The following is a 16,762-nucleotide window of genomic DNA, read 5'->3' on the forward strand; positions in this document are numbered from 1 at the left end:
TACGGAGTGACGCATCCCTCACTCCGTCCCGACAGGGAGTGACGCATCCCTCACTCCGTCCCGACGCGGAGTGACGCATCCCTCACTCCGTCCCGACAGGGAGTGACGCATCCCTCACTCGTTCCCGACAGGGAGTGACGCATCCCTCACTCCGTCCCGACAGGGAGTGACGCATCCCTCACTCCGTCCCGACAGGGAGTGACGCATCCCTCACTCCGTCCCGACACGGAGTGACGCATCCCTCACTCCGTCCCGACAGGGAGTGACGCATCCCTCACTCCGTCCCGACAGGGAGTGACGCATCCCTCACTCCGTCCCGACAGGGAGTGACGCATCCCTCACTCCGTCCCGACAGGGAGTGACGCATCCCTCACTCGGTCCCGATACGGAGTGACGCATCCCTCACTCGGCCCCGACACGGAGTGACGCATCCCTCACTCCGTCCCGACAGGGAGTGACGCATCCCTCACTCTGTCCCGACAGGGAGTGACGCATCCCTCACTCCGTCCCGACAGGGAGTGACGCATCCCTCACTCCGTCCCGACAGGGAGTGACGCATCCCTCACTCCGTCCCGACAGGGAGTGACGCATCCCTCACTCCGTCCCGACAGGGAGTGACGCATCCCTCACTCCGTCCCGACAGGGAGTGACGCATCCCTCACTCCGTCCCGACAGGGAGTGACGCATCCCTCACTCCGTCCCGACAGGGAGTGACGCATCCCTCACTCCGTCCCGACAGGGAGTGACGCATCCCTCACTCCGTCCCGACAGGGAGTGACGCATCCCTCACTCCGTCCCGACAGGTAGTGACGCATCCCTCACTCGGTCCCGATACGGAGTGACGCATCCCTCACTCCGTCCCGACAGGGAGTGACGCATCCCTCACTCGGCCCCGACACAGAGTGACGCATCCCTCACTAGGCCCCGACACGGAGTGACGCATCCCTCACTCCGTCCCGACAGGGAGTGACGCATCCCTCACTCCGTCCCGACACGGAGTGACGCATCCCTCACTCGGCCCCGACACGGAGTGACGCATCCCTCACTCCGTCCCGACAGGGAGTGATGCATCCCTCACTCGGTCCCGATACGGAGTGACGCATCCCTCACTCCATCCCGACACGGAGTGACGCATCCCTCACTCCGTCCCGACAGGGAGTGACGCATCCCTCACTCGGCCCCGACACGGAGTGACGCATCCCTCACTCCGTCCCGACAGGGAGTGACGCATCCCTCACTCGGCCCCGACACGGAGTGACGCATCCCTCACTCCGTCCCGACAGGGAGTGACGCATCCCTCACTCGGCCCCGACAGGGAGTGACGCATCCCTCACTCCGTCCCGACAGGGAGTGGCGCATCCCTCACTCGGCCCCGACACGGAGTGACGCATCCCTCACTCGGCCCCGACAGGGAGTGACGCATCCCTCACTCGGCCCCGACACGGAGTGACGCATCCCTCACTCGGCCCCGACACGGAGTGACGCATCCCTCACTCGGCCCCGACACGGAGTGACGCATCCCTCACTCGGTCCCGACACGGAGTGACGCATCCCTCACTCCGTCCCGACAGGGAGTGACGCATCCCTCACTCGGCCCCGACACGGAGTGACGCATCCCTCACTCCGTCCCGACAGGGAGTGACGCATCCCTCACTCGGCCCCGACACGGAGTGACGCATCCCTCACTCCGTCCCGACAGGGAGTGACGCATCCCTCACTCCGTCCCGACACGGAGTGACGCATCCCTCACTCCGTCCCGACACGGAGTGACGCATCCCTCACTCGGCCCCGACACGGAGTGACGCATCCCTCACTCGGCCCCGACACGGAGTGACGCATCCCTCACTCGGTCCCGACACGGAGTGACGCATACCTCACTCGGCCCCGACAGGGAGTGACGCATCCCTCACTCCGTCCCGACAGGGAGTGACGCATCCCTCACTCCGTCCCGACAGGGAGTGACGCATCCCTCACTCCGTCCCGACAGGGAGTGACGTATCCCTCACTCCGTCCCGACACGGAGTGACGCATCCCTCACTCGGGTCCGACACGGAGTGACGCATCCCTCACTCCGTCCCGACAGGGAGTGACGCATCCCTCACTCCGTCCCGACACGGAGTGACGCATCCCTCACTCCGTCCCGACACGGAGTGACGCATCCCTCACTCCGTCCCGACACGGAGTGACGCATCCCTCACTCCGTCCCGACAGGGAGTGACGCATCCCTCACTCGGTCCCGATACGGAGTGACGCATCCCTCACTCCGTCCCGACACGGAGTGACGCATCCCTCACTCCGTCCCGACAGGGAGTGACGCATCCCTCACTCCGTCCCGACAGGGAGTGACGCATCCCTCACTCCGTCCCGACAGGGAGTGACGCATCCCTCACTCCGTCCCGACAGGGAGTGACGCATCCCTCACTCGGTCCCGATACGGAGTGACGCATCCCTCACTCGGCCCCGACACGGAGTGACGCATCCCTCACTCCGTCCCGACAGGGAGTGATGCATCCCTCACTCTGTCCCGACAGGGAGTGACGCATCCCTCACTCGGCCCCGACAGGGAGTGACGCATCCCTCACTCCATCCCGTCAGGGAGTGACGCATCCCTCACTCGGTCCCGACACGGAGTGACGCATACCTCACTCGGCCCGACAGGGAGTGACGCATCCCTCACTCCGTCCCGACAGGGAGTGACGCATCCCTCACTCCGTCCCGACAGGGAGTGACGCATCCCTCACTCCGTCCCGACAGGGAGTGACGTATCCCTCAGTCCGTCCCGACACGGAGTGACGCATCCCTCACTCGGGTCCGACACGGAGTGACGCATCCCTCACTCCGTCCCGACAGGGAGTGACGCATCCCTCACTCCGTCCCGACACGGAGTGACGCATCCCTCACTCCGTCCCGACACGGAGTGACGCATCCCTCACTCCGTCCCGACACGGAGTGACGCATCCCTCACTCCGTCCCGACAGGGAGTGACGCATCCCTCACTCGGTCCCGATACGGAGTGACGCATCCCTCACTCCGTCCCGACAGGGAGTGACGCATCCCTCACTCCGTCCCGACAGGGAGTGACGCATCCCTCACTCGGCCCCGACAGGGAGTGACGCATCCCTCACTCCGTCCCGACAGGGAGTGACGCATCCCTCACTCGGCCCCGACAGGGAGTGACGCATCCCTCACTCCGTCCCGACAGGGAGTGACGCATCCCTCACTCGGTCCTGACACGGAGTGACGCATCCCTCACTCGGTCCCGATACGGAGTGACGCATCCCTCACTCGGCCCCGACACGGAGTGACGCATCCCTCACTCGGCCCCGACAGGGAGTGACGCATCCCTCACTCCGTCCCGACACGGAGTGACGCATCCCTCACTCCGTCCCGACAGGGAGTGACGCATCCCTCACTCCGTCCCGACAGGGAGTGACGCATCCCTCACTCGGCCCCGACACGGAGTGACGCATCCCTCACTCCGTCCCGACAGGGAGTGACGCATCCCTCACTCCGTCCCGACAGGGAGTGACGCATCCCTCACTCCGTCCCGACACGGAGTGACGCATCCCTCACTCCGTCCCGACAGGGAGTGACGCATCCCTCACTCCGTCCCGACAGGGAGTGACGCATCCCTCACTCCGTCCCGACAGGGAGTGACGCATCCCTCACTCGGTCCCGATACGGAGTGACGCATCCCTCACTCGGCCCCAACACGGAGTGACGCATCCCTCACTCCGTCCCGACAGGGAGTGACGCATCCCTCACTCTGTCCCGACAGGGAGTGACGCATCCCTCACTCTGTCCCGACAGGGAGTGACGCATCCCTCACTCCGTCCCGACAGGGAGTGACGCATCCCTCACTCCGTCCCGACAGGGAGTGACGCATCCCTCACTCCGTCCAGACAGGGAGTGACGCATCCCTCACTCCGTCCCGACAGGGAGTGACGCATCCCTCACTCCGTCCCCACAGGGAGTGACGCATCCCTCACTCCGTCCCCACAGGGAGTGACGCATCCCTCACTCCGTCCCCACAGGGAGTGACGCATCCCTCACTCCGTCCCCACAGGGAGTGACGCATCCCTCACTCCGTCCCCACAGTGAGTGACGCATCCCTCACTCCGTCCCGACAGGGAGTGACGCATCCCTCACTCCGTCCCGACAGGGAGTGACGCATCCCTCACTCCGTCCCGACAGGGAGTGACGCATCCCTCACTCCGTCCCGACAGGGAGTGACGCATCCCTAACTCGGTCCCGATACGGAGTGACGCATCCCTCACTCCGTCCCGACAGGGAGTGACGCATCCCTCACTCGGTCCCGATACGGAGTGACGCAACCGACAATCTGCCCGACAGGGAGTGACACGTGCTTCATTTTGTGCCGTCGGCGAGTGGCCCACCCTTCCCTCGGTCCAGTCGGCGAGTGGCCCGCCCCTTCCCTTGGTCCCGTCGGTGACTGCCTCCCCCCCTCCCCCCTCTGGTCACTGCGGCGAGTGGCGTGGCCTTCCTTCTGTCCCGGCGGTGAGTGGTGCAGTCCTCCCTCCGTCCTGGTGTTTCGACAGAGTGACATATCCCTCACCCTGTTCCGCCGGAGAGTGACACATCCCTCACTCAATCCCAAAAGGTACTCATAGAAACCATAGAAACCCTACAGTGCAGAAGGAGGCCATTCGGCCCATCGAGTCTGCACCGACCACAATCCCACCCAGGCCCTACTCCCACATATTTTACCCGCTAATTCTTCTAACCTACACATCCCAGGACTCTAAGGGGCAATTTTTTTTTTTTAACCTGGCCAATCAACCTAACCTGCACATCTTTGGACTGTGGGAGGAAACCGGAGCACCCGGAGGAAACCCACGCAGACACGAGGAGAATGTGCAAACTCCACACAGACAGTGACCCGAGCCGGGAATCGAACCCAGGACCCTGGAGCTGTGAAGCAGCAGTGCTAACTACTGTGCTACCGTGCCGCCCCGTACTGACGTGTGCTTCATTTTGTGCCGTCGGCGAGTGGCCCGCCCCCTCCCTCGGTCCCGGCGGAGAGTGGCCCGGTACTCCCTCCGTCCCGGCGGAGAGTGGCCCGGCCCTCCCTCCGTCCCGGCCGAGAGTGGCCTGGCCCTCCCTCCGTCCCGGCCGAGAGTGGCCTGGCCCTCCCTCCGTCCCAGCCGAGAGTGGCCTGTGGTAAGCCACTGTTAAGTTTATTGCCTGTGTGTATGTGTGACATGCCTGGGCATGCCCTTGCCAGCCCTGCCTGAGACTCCTCCCCCCCGGTCCAGGTATAAAGGTGACTGTTCCCAACCCCCCTGCCTCAGTTGCCGGACCAGTTCATCAGCATGGGTGTGCTCCAAGTCTTTTGCGAATAAAAGCCTATTTGTTCTTGCATACAAACTAGTCTTTGCTTGATTGATAGTGCATCAATTTTATTCGCAAAAAGTTTTGGGCTGGAGCAGATACTAAAACCCGATAGACTAGAATTGGATCCTCAAGCTGTAGGAGCCTCTAACAGCTTCGATCACTGGCTGCGATGTTTCAAAACTTTCCTCACCGCCTCCGCCTCCGTCGTCCGGACCGAAACCGACAAGCTACACATGCTCCACGCCCGGGTAAGCGATCAAGTATTCTCGATGATTAGAGATGCTGAAACTTACGAGGATGCGATCGAACTTTAAAAGGCCAGTACAACAAACAGTCAAATGTAATCTATGCCAGACATCTTCTGGCTACTCGCAGACAACAGCCAGGAGAATCGGGCGACCAATTCCTGCGTGCGTTGCGAGCACTTGGCAGGGCCTGCAACTGCAAGGCCGTAACAGCCGCCCAAAACACTGAGGATTTAATCAGAGATGCCTATGTCACGGGAATCAGGTCAAACTATATCCGACAACGCTGCCCGGCGAATGATGCGATCTGCTCTGGGTGTGGAAAGGATGCACAGTAAGAAGTCTCACAACACCAGGTTAAAGTCCAACAGGCTTATTTGGTAGCAAATACCATAAGCTTTCGGAGCACTGCTCCTTCGTCAGATGGAGTGGATATCTGCTCTCAAACAGTGCACAGACACTTGATTTCTGTGTCTGTGCACTGTTTGAGAGCAGATATCCACTCCATCTGACGAAGGAGCAGTGCTCCGAAAGCTTATGGTATTTGCTACCAAATAAACCTGTTGCACTTTAACCTGGTGTTGTGGAAAGAAGGGCCATTACGCGAAGGTATGCAAGGCGAAGTCGACCTCCAAGCCCAGTAGCGCCGCATGCGACCCGCCATCTTGGACGCCTACAGCCACGTGTGAGCCGTGCGGGCCGCCACCTTGGACGCCTTCAGCCGCACCGCAAAATCCAACGGTGGTTTCGGTTACGCTGGACCAATCCAGGCCTCACCAACTCGCCAGGTCCATGATGGACATCGAGGTAAATGGTCGCACTACAAACTCTTTATTTGACTGTGGGAGTACAGAGAGCTTTATTCACCCTAACACAGTGAGTCACTACGCCCTTTCAGTACTGCCAGTGAAGCAAACAATCTCCATGGCTTCAAAGTCCCACTCGGTGGATATCCTCAGGTCCTGCGTGGTGACCCTGACTGTACGGGGCACAGTGTACAAAAACTTCAGGCTCCTCATGCTGCCACAATTCTGCGCTGCCATACACCTGGGGCTAGATTTCCTGTGTCACCTTAAGAGTGTCACCATGGAGTATAATGGGCCTTTTTCCCCGCTCTCTGTTTGCAATCACCAGTCCTTAGATCACCCACCGCGCACCACCTGCAGCCTCTCAACCCTTAGAGTCCCCCCTCCCTCACTGTTGAAAATCTCACCCCCGACTGCAAGCCCGTTGCCACCAAGAGCAGACGGTACAGTGCTGGAGACAGGGCTTTTATCAGGTCCGAAGTACAACAGCTCCTAGGGGAGGGGATCATCGAGGCCAGTACCAGCCCCTGGAGAGCCCAAGTAGTAGTTGTTAAGACTGGGGAGAAACATCGCATGGTCATTGACTACAGTCAGACCATTAACCGCGACACGCAGCTGGGCGTGGAAAGAATGCACATCTGACATGGTTAATCAGATTGCGCAATATCAGGTGTTCTCCACCATCAACTTAAAATCTGCATACCACCAGCTCCCTACCCGCCCGGAAGACCACCAATATACTGCCTTCGAGGCGGATGGCCGCCTCTATCACTTCCTTAGGGTCCCCTTCGGCGTCACCAACGGGGTCTCGGTTTTCCAGTGTGAGATGGACCGAACAGTAGACCAGAACGGGCTGCGGGCCACCTTCCCGTACCTGGATAACGTCACCATCTGCGGCCATGATCAGCAGGACCACGACGCCAACCTCCACAAATTCCTCCACACAGCCACTCTCCTAAATCTGACCTATAATAAGGAGAAGTGCGTATTCCGCACACGGCGCCTCGCCATCCTTGGTTGTGTTGTGGAAAACAGGGTCATCGGTCCCGATCCCGACCGCATGCGTAAATTGGAAGGAGGCATTCTTGGGGAAAAGTACCGAAGGAAAGTGGAGGATTTTCAAGGAATGTTTGTCTGGAGCTCTGCATGACAACGTTCCGATGAGACAGGGGGGTGTTGGTAGGGTACGGGAACCGTGGTGCACGAAGGTTGTGATGAACCTGGTAAATAAGAAAAGAGAGGCGTACAGAAGGTTCAGAGAGCTAGGAGGTGTTAAGGATTTAGAGGAGTATACGCGATGTAGGAAGGAGCTTAAGAAGGAAATTAGGAGAGCGAGAAGGGGTCATGAGAAGACCTTGGCGGGTAAGATTAAGGAGAATCCCAAGGCTTTCTACAAATATGTCAAGAGTAAAAGGATGAGATGTGAAGGCATAGGACCCTTAAAAGGTGAAGGGGGAAAAGTTTGTGCGGAACCGTTAGAAATGGCGGAGGTGCTTAATGAATACTTTACCTCGGTATTCACGGTGGAAAGGGATCTGGGTGGTTGTACTGCTGGATTGCGGAGGACAGAAAGGATCGAGCATGTGGACATAAAGAAAGAGGATGTGTTGGAACTATTGAATGGCATCAAGGTTGGTAAGTCGCCGGGACCGGATGGGATGTACCCCAGGTTACTGTGGGAGGCGAGGGAGGAGATTGCGGAGCCTTTGGCGATGATCTTTGCATCGTCGATGGAGACGGGAGAGGTTCCGGAGGATTGGAGGATTGCGGATGTGGTCCCTATATTCAAGAAAGGGAACAGGGACAGCCCGGGAAATTACCGACCGGTGAGTCTAACCTCAGTGGTTGGTAAGTTGATGGAGAGGATCCTGAGAGACAGGATTTATGATCATCTAGAGAAGTTTAGTATGATCAAAAGTAGTCAGCACGGCTTTGTCAGGGGCAGGTCGTGCCTTACGAGCCTGGTTGAGTTCTTTGAAAATGTGACCAAGCACATTGACGAAGGAAGAGCGGTGGATGTGGTCTATATGGACTTCAGCAAAGCGTTCGATAAGGTCCCCCATGCAAGACTTCTTGAGAAAGTGAGAGGGCATGGGATCCAAGGGGCTGTTGCCTTGTGGATCCAGAACTGGCTTGCCTGCAGAAGGCAGAGAGTGGCTGTGGAGGGGTCTTTCTCTGCATGGAGGTCAGTGACCAGTGGAGTGCCCCAGGGATCTGTTCTGGGACCCTTGCTGTTTGTCATTTTCATAAATGACCTGGATGAGGAAGTGGAGGGATGGGTTGGTAAGTTTGCTGACGACACCAAGGTAGGTGGTGTTGTGGATAGTTTGGAGGGATGTCAGAAGTTGCAGCGAGACATAGATAGAATGCAAGACTGGGCGGAGAAGTGGCAGATGGACTTCAACCCGGATAAGTGTGTAGTGATCCATTTTGGCAGATCCAATGGGATGGAGCAGCAGTATAAAATGAAGGGTACCATTCTTAGCAGTGTAGAGGATCAGAAGGACCTTGGGGTCCGGGTCCATAGGACTCTTAAATCGGCCTCGCAGGTGGAGGATGCGGTCAAGAAGGCGTATGGCGTACTAGCCTTCATTAATCGAGGGATTGAGTTTAGGAGTCGGGAGATAATGCTGCAGCTTTATAGGACCCTGGTTAGACCCCACTTGGAGTACTGCGCGCAGTTCTGGTCACCTCATTACAGGAAAGATGTTGAAGCCATTGAAAGGGTGCAGAGGAGATTTACAAGGATGTTGCCTGGATTGGGGGGCATGCCTTATGAGGATAGGTTGAGGGAGCTTGGTCTCTTCTCCCTGGAGAGACGAAGGATGAGAGGTGACCTGATAGAGGTTTACAAGATGTTGAGGGGTCTGGATAGGGTGGACTCTCAGAGGCTATTTCCAAGGGCTGAAATGGTTGCTACGAGAGGACACAGGTTTAAGGTGCTGGGGGGTAGGTACAGGGGGGATGTCAGGGGTAAGTTTTTCACTCAGAGGGTGGTGGGTGAGTGGAATCGGCTGACGTCGGTGGTGGTGGAGGCAAACTCGTTGGGGTCTTTTAAGAGACTTCTGGATGAGTACATGGGATTTAATGGGATTGAGGGCTATAGATAGGCCTAGAGGTGGGGATGTGATCGGCGCAACTTGTGGGCCGAAGGGCCTGTTTGTGCTGTGACTTTCTATGTTCTATGTTCTATGTCCCCTCCTGGAACTTCCCCTCCCCACCAGCCTCAAAGCACTGAGGAGATGCCTGGGCTTCTTCTCGTATTACGCCCAGTGGGTCCCCAATTATGTGGATAAAGCCCGTCTGCTCATCAAATCCACCTCTTTTCCCCTGATGGCAGAGGCCCGCCTGGCCTTCGACCGCATCAAAGCAGATATCGCGAAGGCCACGATGCACGCTGTAGACGAATCCATCCCATTCCAGGTGGAGAGCGATGCGTCTGACTTCGCCCTAGCCGCCACCCTTAACCAGGTGGGCAGACCAGTGGCCTTCTTCTCATGAACCCTCCAAGGCCCTGAAATTTGACATTCCTCTGTCGGGAAGGAGGCCCAAGCCACAGTGGAAGCTGTACGGCACTGGCGCCACTACTTAGCTGGTAAATGATTCACCCTACTCACGGACCAACGGTCAGTTGCGTTCATGTTTAACAACAGGCAGCGGGGCAAGATCAAAAATGATAAAATATTGAGGTGGAGAATTGAGCTTTCCACCTACAATTACGACATCTTATACCGGCCCGGGAAGCTCAATGAGCCCCCAGACGCCCTGTCCCGGGGAATATGTGCCAGCGCACAAATAGACCAATTGCAGACTCTCCACAACGACCTCTGCCACCCGGGGGTCACCAGGTTTTTTCACTTCATTAAAGCCCGTAACCTGCCCTACTTCATTGAGGAAGTCAGGTTTATAACCAGACACTGCCAGGTCTGCGCAGAGTGCAAGCTGCGCTTCTATCGGCCAGACAGAGCGCACCTCATAAAGGCCACCCGCCCTTTCGAACGCCCAAGCGTCGACTTCAAAGGCCCCCTCCCCTCTTCTGACCACAACATATACTTTCTCAACGTCATTGACGAATATTCACGTTTCCCCTCCGCTATTCCCTGCCCGGATATGACCTCGGCCATGGTCATCAGGGCCAATGCTACCCCTCATGAAAGAATGTTTGTTTTCCCCAGGAAGTCCTCCTCGGGTACCTCACCACCGTCGTGGCTGACATTCCCAGGCCCTGTCCTGCTCCGGAAGCACGTGAGGACCCATAAGTCGGACCCCGAAAGGGTCCAGCTCCTCCACGCCAACCCCCAATACGTCTATGTGGCGTATCACGACAGGCGGGAGGACACGGTCTCCATTCGAGACCGGGCACCCGCAGGTGCCCCAGGGACCACGACGACCCACAATCCCACACCCCCAAGCCCCGTATGCAGCACGCCTGAGCCCCAGGAGCCGCCACCACGCACCCAACAATTGGAAGGGACTGCAGACGACTCAAGCGACGACGGCCTGGCGCCTGAACCAACACCGCGGCCACCGGAACCGCCACCACAACCGGCACTACGGCGGTCGCAGCGGCAGATCAAGCCCCCAGAGAGACTGAATTTGCAAATTTGTAATTCTGTAAATATCGTTCCACCCACCTCACCCCCACCGGACTCGTTTTTAAAAGCAGGGGGTGAATGTGGTAAACCACTGTTAAGCTTATTGCCTGTGTGTATGTGTGACATGCCTGGGCATGCCCTGCCGGCCCTGCCTGAGACTCCTCCCCCCTTAGTCCAGGTACAAAGGTGACTGCTCCCAACCCCCCTGCCTCAGTTGCCGGACCAGTTCATCAGCATGGGTGTGCTCCAAGTCTTCTGCGAATAAAAGCCTATTTGTTCTTGCATACAAACTAGTCTTTGCTTGATTGATAGTGCATCATGGCCCGGCCCTCCCTCCGTCCCGGCGGAGAATGGCCCGGACCTCCCTCCATCCTGGCTGAGAGTGGCCTGGTGTCCCTCCGTCCCGGCGGAGAGTGGCCTGGTGTCCCTCCGTCCCGGCGGAGAGTGGCCTGGTGTCCCTCCGTCCCGGCGCAGAGTGGCCCGGACCTCCCTCCATCTCGGCGGAGAGTGGCCGGGCCCTCCCTCCATCTGGGCGGAGAGTGGCCGGGCCCTCCCTCCATCTCGGCGGAGAGTGGCCGGGCCCTCCCTCCGTCCAGGCGGAGAGTGGCCGGGCCCTCCCTCCGTCCAGGCGGAGAGTGGCCCGGCCCTCCCTCCGTCCAGGTGGAGAGTGGCCCGGCCCTCCCTCCGTCCCGGCGTAGAATGGCCCAGCCATCCCTCCGTCCCGGCGGAGAATGGCCCGGCCATCCCTCCGTCCCGGCAGAGAGTGGCCCGGCCCTCCCTCCGTCCCGGCTGAGCGCAGCCCGGCCCTCCCTCCATCCCGGCGGAGAGTCGCCCGGCCCTCCCTCCGTCCCGGCGGAGAGTTACCCAGCCCTCCCTCCGTCCCGGCGCAGAGTGGCCCGGACCTCACTGTCTCGGCAGAGATGGCCCATCCCTCTGTCCATCTGCTTGCTTTTTCTTTTACCTGACTCAGATCTTCCAGCTCCTTTTTCTCTCTGGGATCTGTTGCTTGTTGTGCAAAGGACTGTAACAATTCTGGGGTGGGTGGTGTTGTGATGTCGAGGAAATGTGAGAGTGCCTGGAACACTGTACAGGTTGGGAGCCGCTTATCTGACACCCACTGATGATGTGAACCTGCAGGCAAACAGAATATCCTTATTCTCCATTCGTTTTCAGTTTTTAATTCAAATAGAGCAACATCAACAACATGAATTTATGTGTTGGCATTTTAACGTTAAAAAATCCAGGAGTGTTTCTCTGGAGCTTATAAACATTTGATTGTGAATCACAAAAGGAAACACCAGAGTGGATGGCCCAAAGTTTTTTCAAAAGTTTTAAAAAGCATCAAGAAACGTATAGACCTACAGAGGCTGTGAGATTGAGAGAGGCATTTTCAGAGCTCAGGGCCTTGATCACTAATGGCAGAGCAATTATAATCAGGTCAGAATTAGAGGAGCACAAAGATCTCTGAGGATCGTGGGGCTGGAGGAGATTCTAGAGATAGAGAGGGTCAAGGCCACGGATTGATTTGTAAAGAAAGATGTGCATCTGAAAATGATGGAGCAGAAGGCAATGTAAATCAGTGAGCACAGTATGATCGGCTAATGGGTTTGGTACAAGTTAAACACAAGGACCACAAATTTGGATGACCTCCAGTTTGTAGGAGGTAGATTCTGGGAGAACAGCCAGATGTATTTGAATAGCCATATCGAGAGGCATGGATGAGGGTTTCAGAAGCAGATGAACAAAGGCAGGTGCAGCAACAGGATCTTATTTATTCTTTCAGAGTGTGGGCATTGCTGGTTAGACCAACTATTCTTGAGAAGGTGGTGGTGAGCTATGTTCTTGAACTGCTGCAGTCCATGTGGTACACCCATAGTGTGGTTAGAGAGGTTGTTTGAAGATTTTGACCCAGTGACAGTGAAAGAACGGTGATATATTTCTGAGTCAGAATGGTGACTGAATTGGAGTGTTGGTGATGTTCAGGTAAGACTAAATAAATGCTGTCACCTTGTTCAGCTGGTGTCCCGAACACTGTCTCCACACAGATGGTGTCATTAAATGCTGGCAACTCCTCCATCCTCTCCATCAGCCTCTCAACCAGTTCCTCCTGATTGGCTGGGTAAATGCCCACATGATCTCCAGGAAGATATTTCAGCTCCTGTGAATCTGCAGTCTGAAGACATACCAGGATGGTCGATCGGCTGCAGGCAAAATCCAAACATTTCAAAAAACCAAGATGAAATGGAATCTGGGTATCTCACAGCACAGGAGGCCACTCAACCCATTGCAGAATTTTCTTGTTTTTCCCCAGAGTAGAAAAGCATTGTGTAGCTCACCAGCTGCATGACTCGCTTTTCCTGCTGAGCTTATAAACAGAGAAAAAAAATCTGATTGAGATGTGTCTCACGCTGGCCCATCCTGCTCACCCTTCCCATCCTGCCCAGCTTGCCTGTCCTCCCCATCTTGCCCATCCTGTCCAGTTTGCTCATTCTTTCCATCCTGCCAGCCAGTAATGTCAGAACAACAAATAAAAACAAAGATTCCGCACCCCCAACCCCACGAACACAGAGACATAGCCCACCCCGAGAAATCCACAAGGAACACCTTCCCCCGCTGCGTGGCACTGCACCCCCACACCACCCCAGGGCAGTTCCATGGTATTGCCAGAGCATGTCTCTCTCTCCACTGGGGCTGTACTTAGCTGTGCAGCCCTGGCAGTTCTCTCCACCTGGTTCACATTGATCTAGACCTGAAACCTCACCAATGTGAAGTCTCCTCCACAAGGGGGAAGAGCTGAACATGGGGGCGACAGAGTGGGGAAGCTCACTAATCATATTGGAATGTATTTAAATGTGGTTTAACCTTCCAAGGTGAATGATGTTGTGTCAATGGCAGGGAGGGGGATGGGATGATCACATTGCGAGATCTAACCCAAAAAGAACCTTGTTTCCGAGCTCTGGGGGGATTTTGCGTTTGTGGTAAATGGAGGGAAAATGTCGGCCATTGTGTATGTGCTGGCACCTTTATAGAGCTGTGCAGATGAGGAAATAGTCTTCCATCTTCAAATTCCCCATCAATTTGACCACAGAGGAAAGTGAAGTCTGCTGTAAGGATCATTAAGAGGTTGGGTCTAAATGCTTGGTTGACAGGCGAGCTGTGAGATAGCAGCAAGTCCAGTTCAGTCTAAACAGTTAGAATGTGTCGAATAACATTTATTTGGGGGATATCACTCACTGAGCAGAAAGTGAGATATTGTTGCACTGTACTTTAATAGTGCTGCACTGTCAGAGGTCAGTACTTGAGGGAGTGCTGCACTGTTCGAGGGTCAGTACTGAGGGAGTTCTGCACTGTCGGAAGGTTAGTACTGAGGGAAGCTGCACTGAGAGAGGGTCTGTGCTGAGGGCGCACTGCATTGTCCGAGGGTCAGTATTGAAACAATGCTACTCTGCCTGAGGGAGCCCGACACTCTCAGGGGGTAAGTACTAAGGGAGAGCTGCATTAACAGAGAATCAGTACTGAGAGAGTGCTGCATTGTCAGAGGGTTAGTACTCAGGGAGTACTGCACTATGAAAGGGTCCATACTGAGGGAGCGCCACACTCTCCGAGGGTCAGTACTGAGGGAGCACCGCAATATTGGATGCTCTGCACAGAGTGAGCACTGTAGTTTCGGAGGTTGAGTAAATAGGATCGGGGGTAGACAATGATAAAAAAACAAAATTAATGACTCTTTACTTAAATGCATGTAGTATTTGACACAAAGTAGATGAGTTAATGGCACACAGTGAGCTTAATGGGTTTAATCTTATCACCATTACAGAGACTTGATTACAAGGGGATCAAAGCTGAGACCACAGCTAGTGTACTGTGTGCAGTTCTGATTGCCACATTATCGGAAGGATGTGATTGCATTGGAGGGGGTGCAGAGGAGATTCACTGGGATGCTGCCTGGGATGGAACATTTAAGTTATGAAGAGAGGTTGGATAAGCTTGGGTTGTTTTCGTTGGAGCAGAGAAGATCTGATCGAGGTGTACAAGATTATGAGAGGCATGGGCAGAGTGGATAAGGAGCAGCTGTTCCCCTGAGTTGAAGGGTCAATCACACGGGAACGCAGGTTCAAGGTGAGGGTCAGGAGTGAGTTTTTTACCCCGGGGGTGGTGACAGTCTGGAATGTGCTGCCTGGGAGGGTGGTAGAGGCGGGTTGCCTCACATCCTTTAAAAAGTACCTGGATGAGCACTTGTCACGTCATAACATTCAAGACTGTGGGCCAAGTGCCAATAGATGTTGTACACATGGATTTCAGTAAAGCCTTTGACAAGGTATCTCATGGTAGACTGGTACAAAAGGTGAAGTCACACGGGATCAAAGGAGAGCTTGCAAGATGGATGCAGAACTGGCTTGGCCGTGGAAGACAGAGGGTAGCAGTAGAGGGCTGCTTTTCTGAATGGAAGGCTGTGACTAGCAGTGTTCCACAGGACACTGGGACCTTTGTTGTTCTTAGTATATATAAATGATTTGGAGGAAAATATAGCTGGTCTGATTAGTAAGTTCACAGACGACACAAAAATTGGAGTTGCGAATAGTGAGGAGGATTGTCAGAGGATACAGCAAGATATGGACCGGTCTGGTTGGAGAATTGGGTGGAAAAATGGCAAATGGAGTTTAATCCAGACAAGTGTGAGATAATGCATTTTGGAAGGTCCAATGCATGTAGGAATTATACAGTAAATGGCAGAACCCTGAGGAGTATTGACAGGCAGAGAGGTCCACCGATCACTGAAAGTAGCAACGCTGGTGGATAAGGTAGCCAAGAAAGCATAAGAACATAGAACATTACAGCGCAGTACACGCCCTTCGGCCCTCGATGTTGCGCCGACCAGTGAAACCAATCTAAAGCCCATCTAACCTCCACTATTCCAATATCATCCATATGTTTATCCAATAACCATTTGAATGCTCTTAATGTTGACGTATCCACCACTGCTGCAGGCAGGGCATTCCAAGCCCTTACTACTCTCTGAGTAAAGAACCTACCTCTAACATCTGTCCTATATCTCTTACCCCTCAATTTAAAGCTATGTCCCCTCGTGTTAGCCATCACCATCCGAGGAAAAAGGCTCTCACTATCCACCCTATCTAATCCTCTGATCATCTTGTATGCTTCTATTAAGTCACCTCTTAACCTTCTTCTCTCTAACGAAAACAACCTCAAGTTCCTCAGCCTTTCCTCATACGACCTTCCCACCATACCAGGCAACATCCTGGTAAATCTCCTCTGCACCCTTTCCAACACTTCCACATCTTTCCTATAATGTGACGACCAGAACTGTATGCAATACTCCAAGTGCGGCCGCACCAGAGTTTTGTACAGTTGCAGCGCGACCTCCTGGCTCCGAAACTCAATCCCTCTACCAATAAAAGCTAACACACCGTACGCCTTCTTAACAATCCTATCAACCTGGGTGCCAACTTTCAGGGATCTATGCACATGGACACCCAGATCCCTCTGTTCCTCCACACTTCCAAGTATCTTACCATTAGCCCAGAAATCTGTATTCCTATTACTCATTCCAAAGTGAATCACCTCACACTTTTCCGCATTAAACTCCATTTGCCACCTCTCAGCCCAGCTCTGCAGCTTATCTATGTCCCTCTGTAACCTGCCACTTCCCTCCACACTGTCTACAACTCCACCGACTTTAGTGTCATCCGCAAATTTACTAACCCATCCTTCTATGCCCTCATCCAGGTCATTTATAAAA

The 16,762-nt window shown here is 55.4% G+C and overlaps 1 protein-coding gene across 1 annotated transcript in view; it reads right to left on the bottom strand.

The window, feature by feature from the left end:
• The window catches only part of LOC144492779 (nitric oxide synthase 1-like), a 342,106-nt gene that overhangs the window by 101,648 nt on the left and 223,696 nt on the right, over nt 1–16,762 (bottom strand). The window contains exons 19-20 of the mRNA XM_078211199.1: nt 13,009–13,202; nt 11,963–12,132 (exon numbers count right to left, since the gene is read on the bottom strand). Of these exons, the coding sequence (XP_078067325.1) occupies nt 11,963–12,132; nt 13,009–13,202 (364 nt within the window). The remainder of the gene's footprint in view (nt 1–11,962; nt 12,133–13,008; nt 13,203–16,762) is intronic.

Source organism: Mustelus asterias, chromosome 4 (assembly GCF_964213995.1).
Source record: "Mustelus asterias chromosome 4, sMusAst1.hap1.1, whole genome shotgun sequence".
Lineage (NCBI taxonomy): Eukaryota > Metazoa > Chordata > Chondrichthyes > Carcharhiniformes > Triakidae > Mustelus > Mustelus asterias.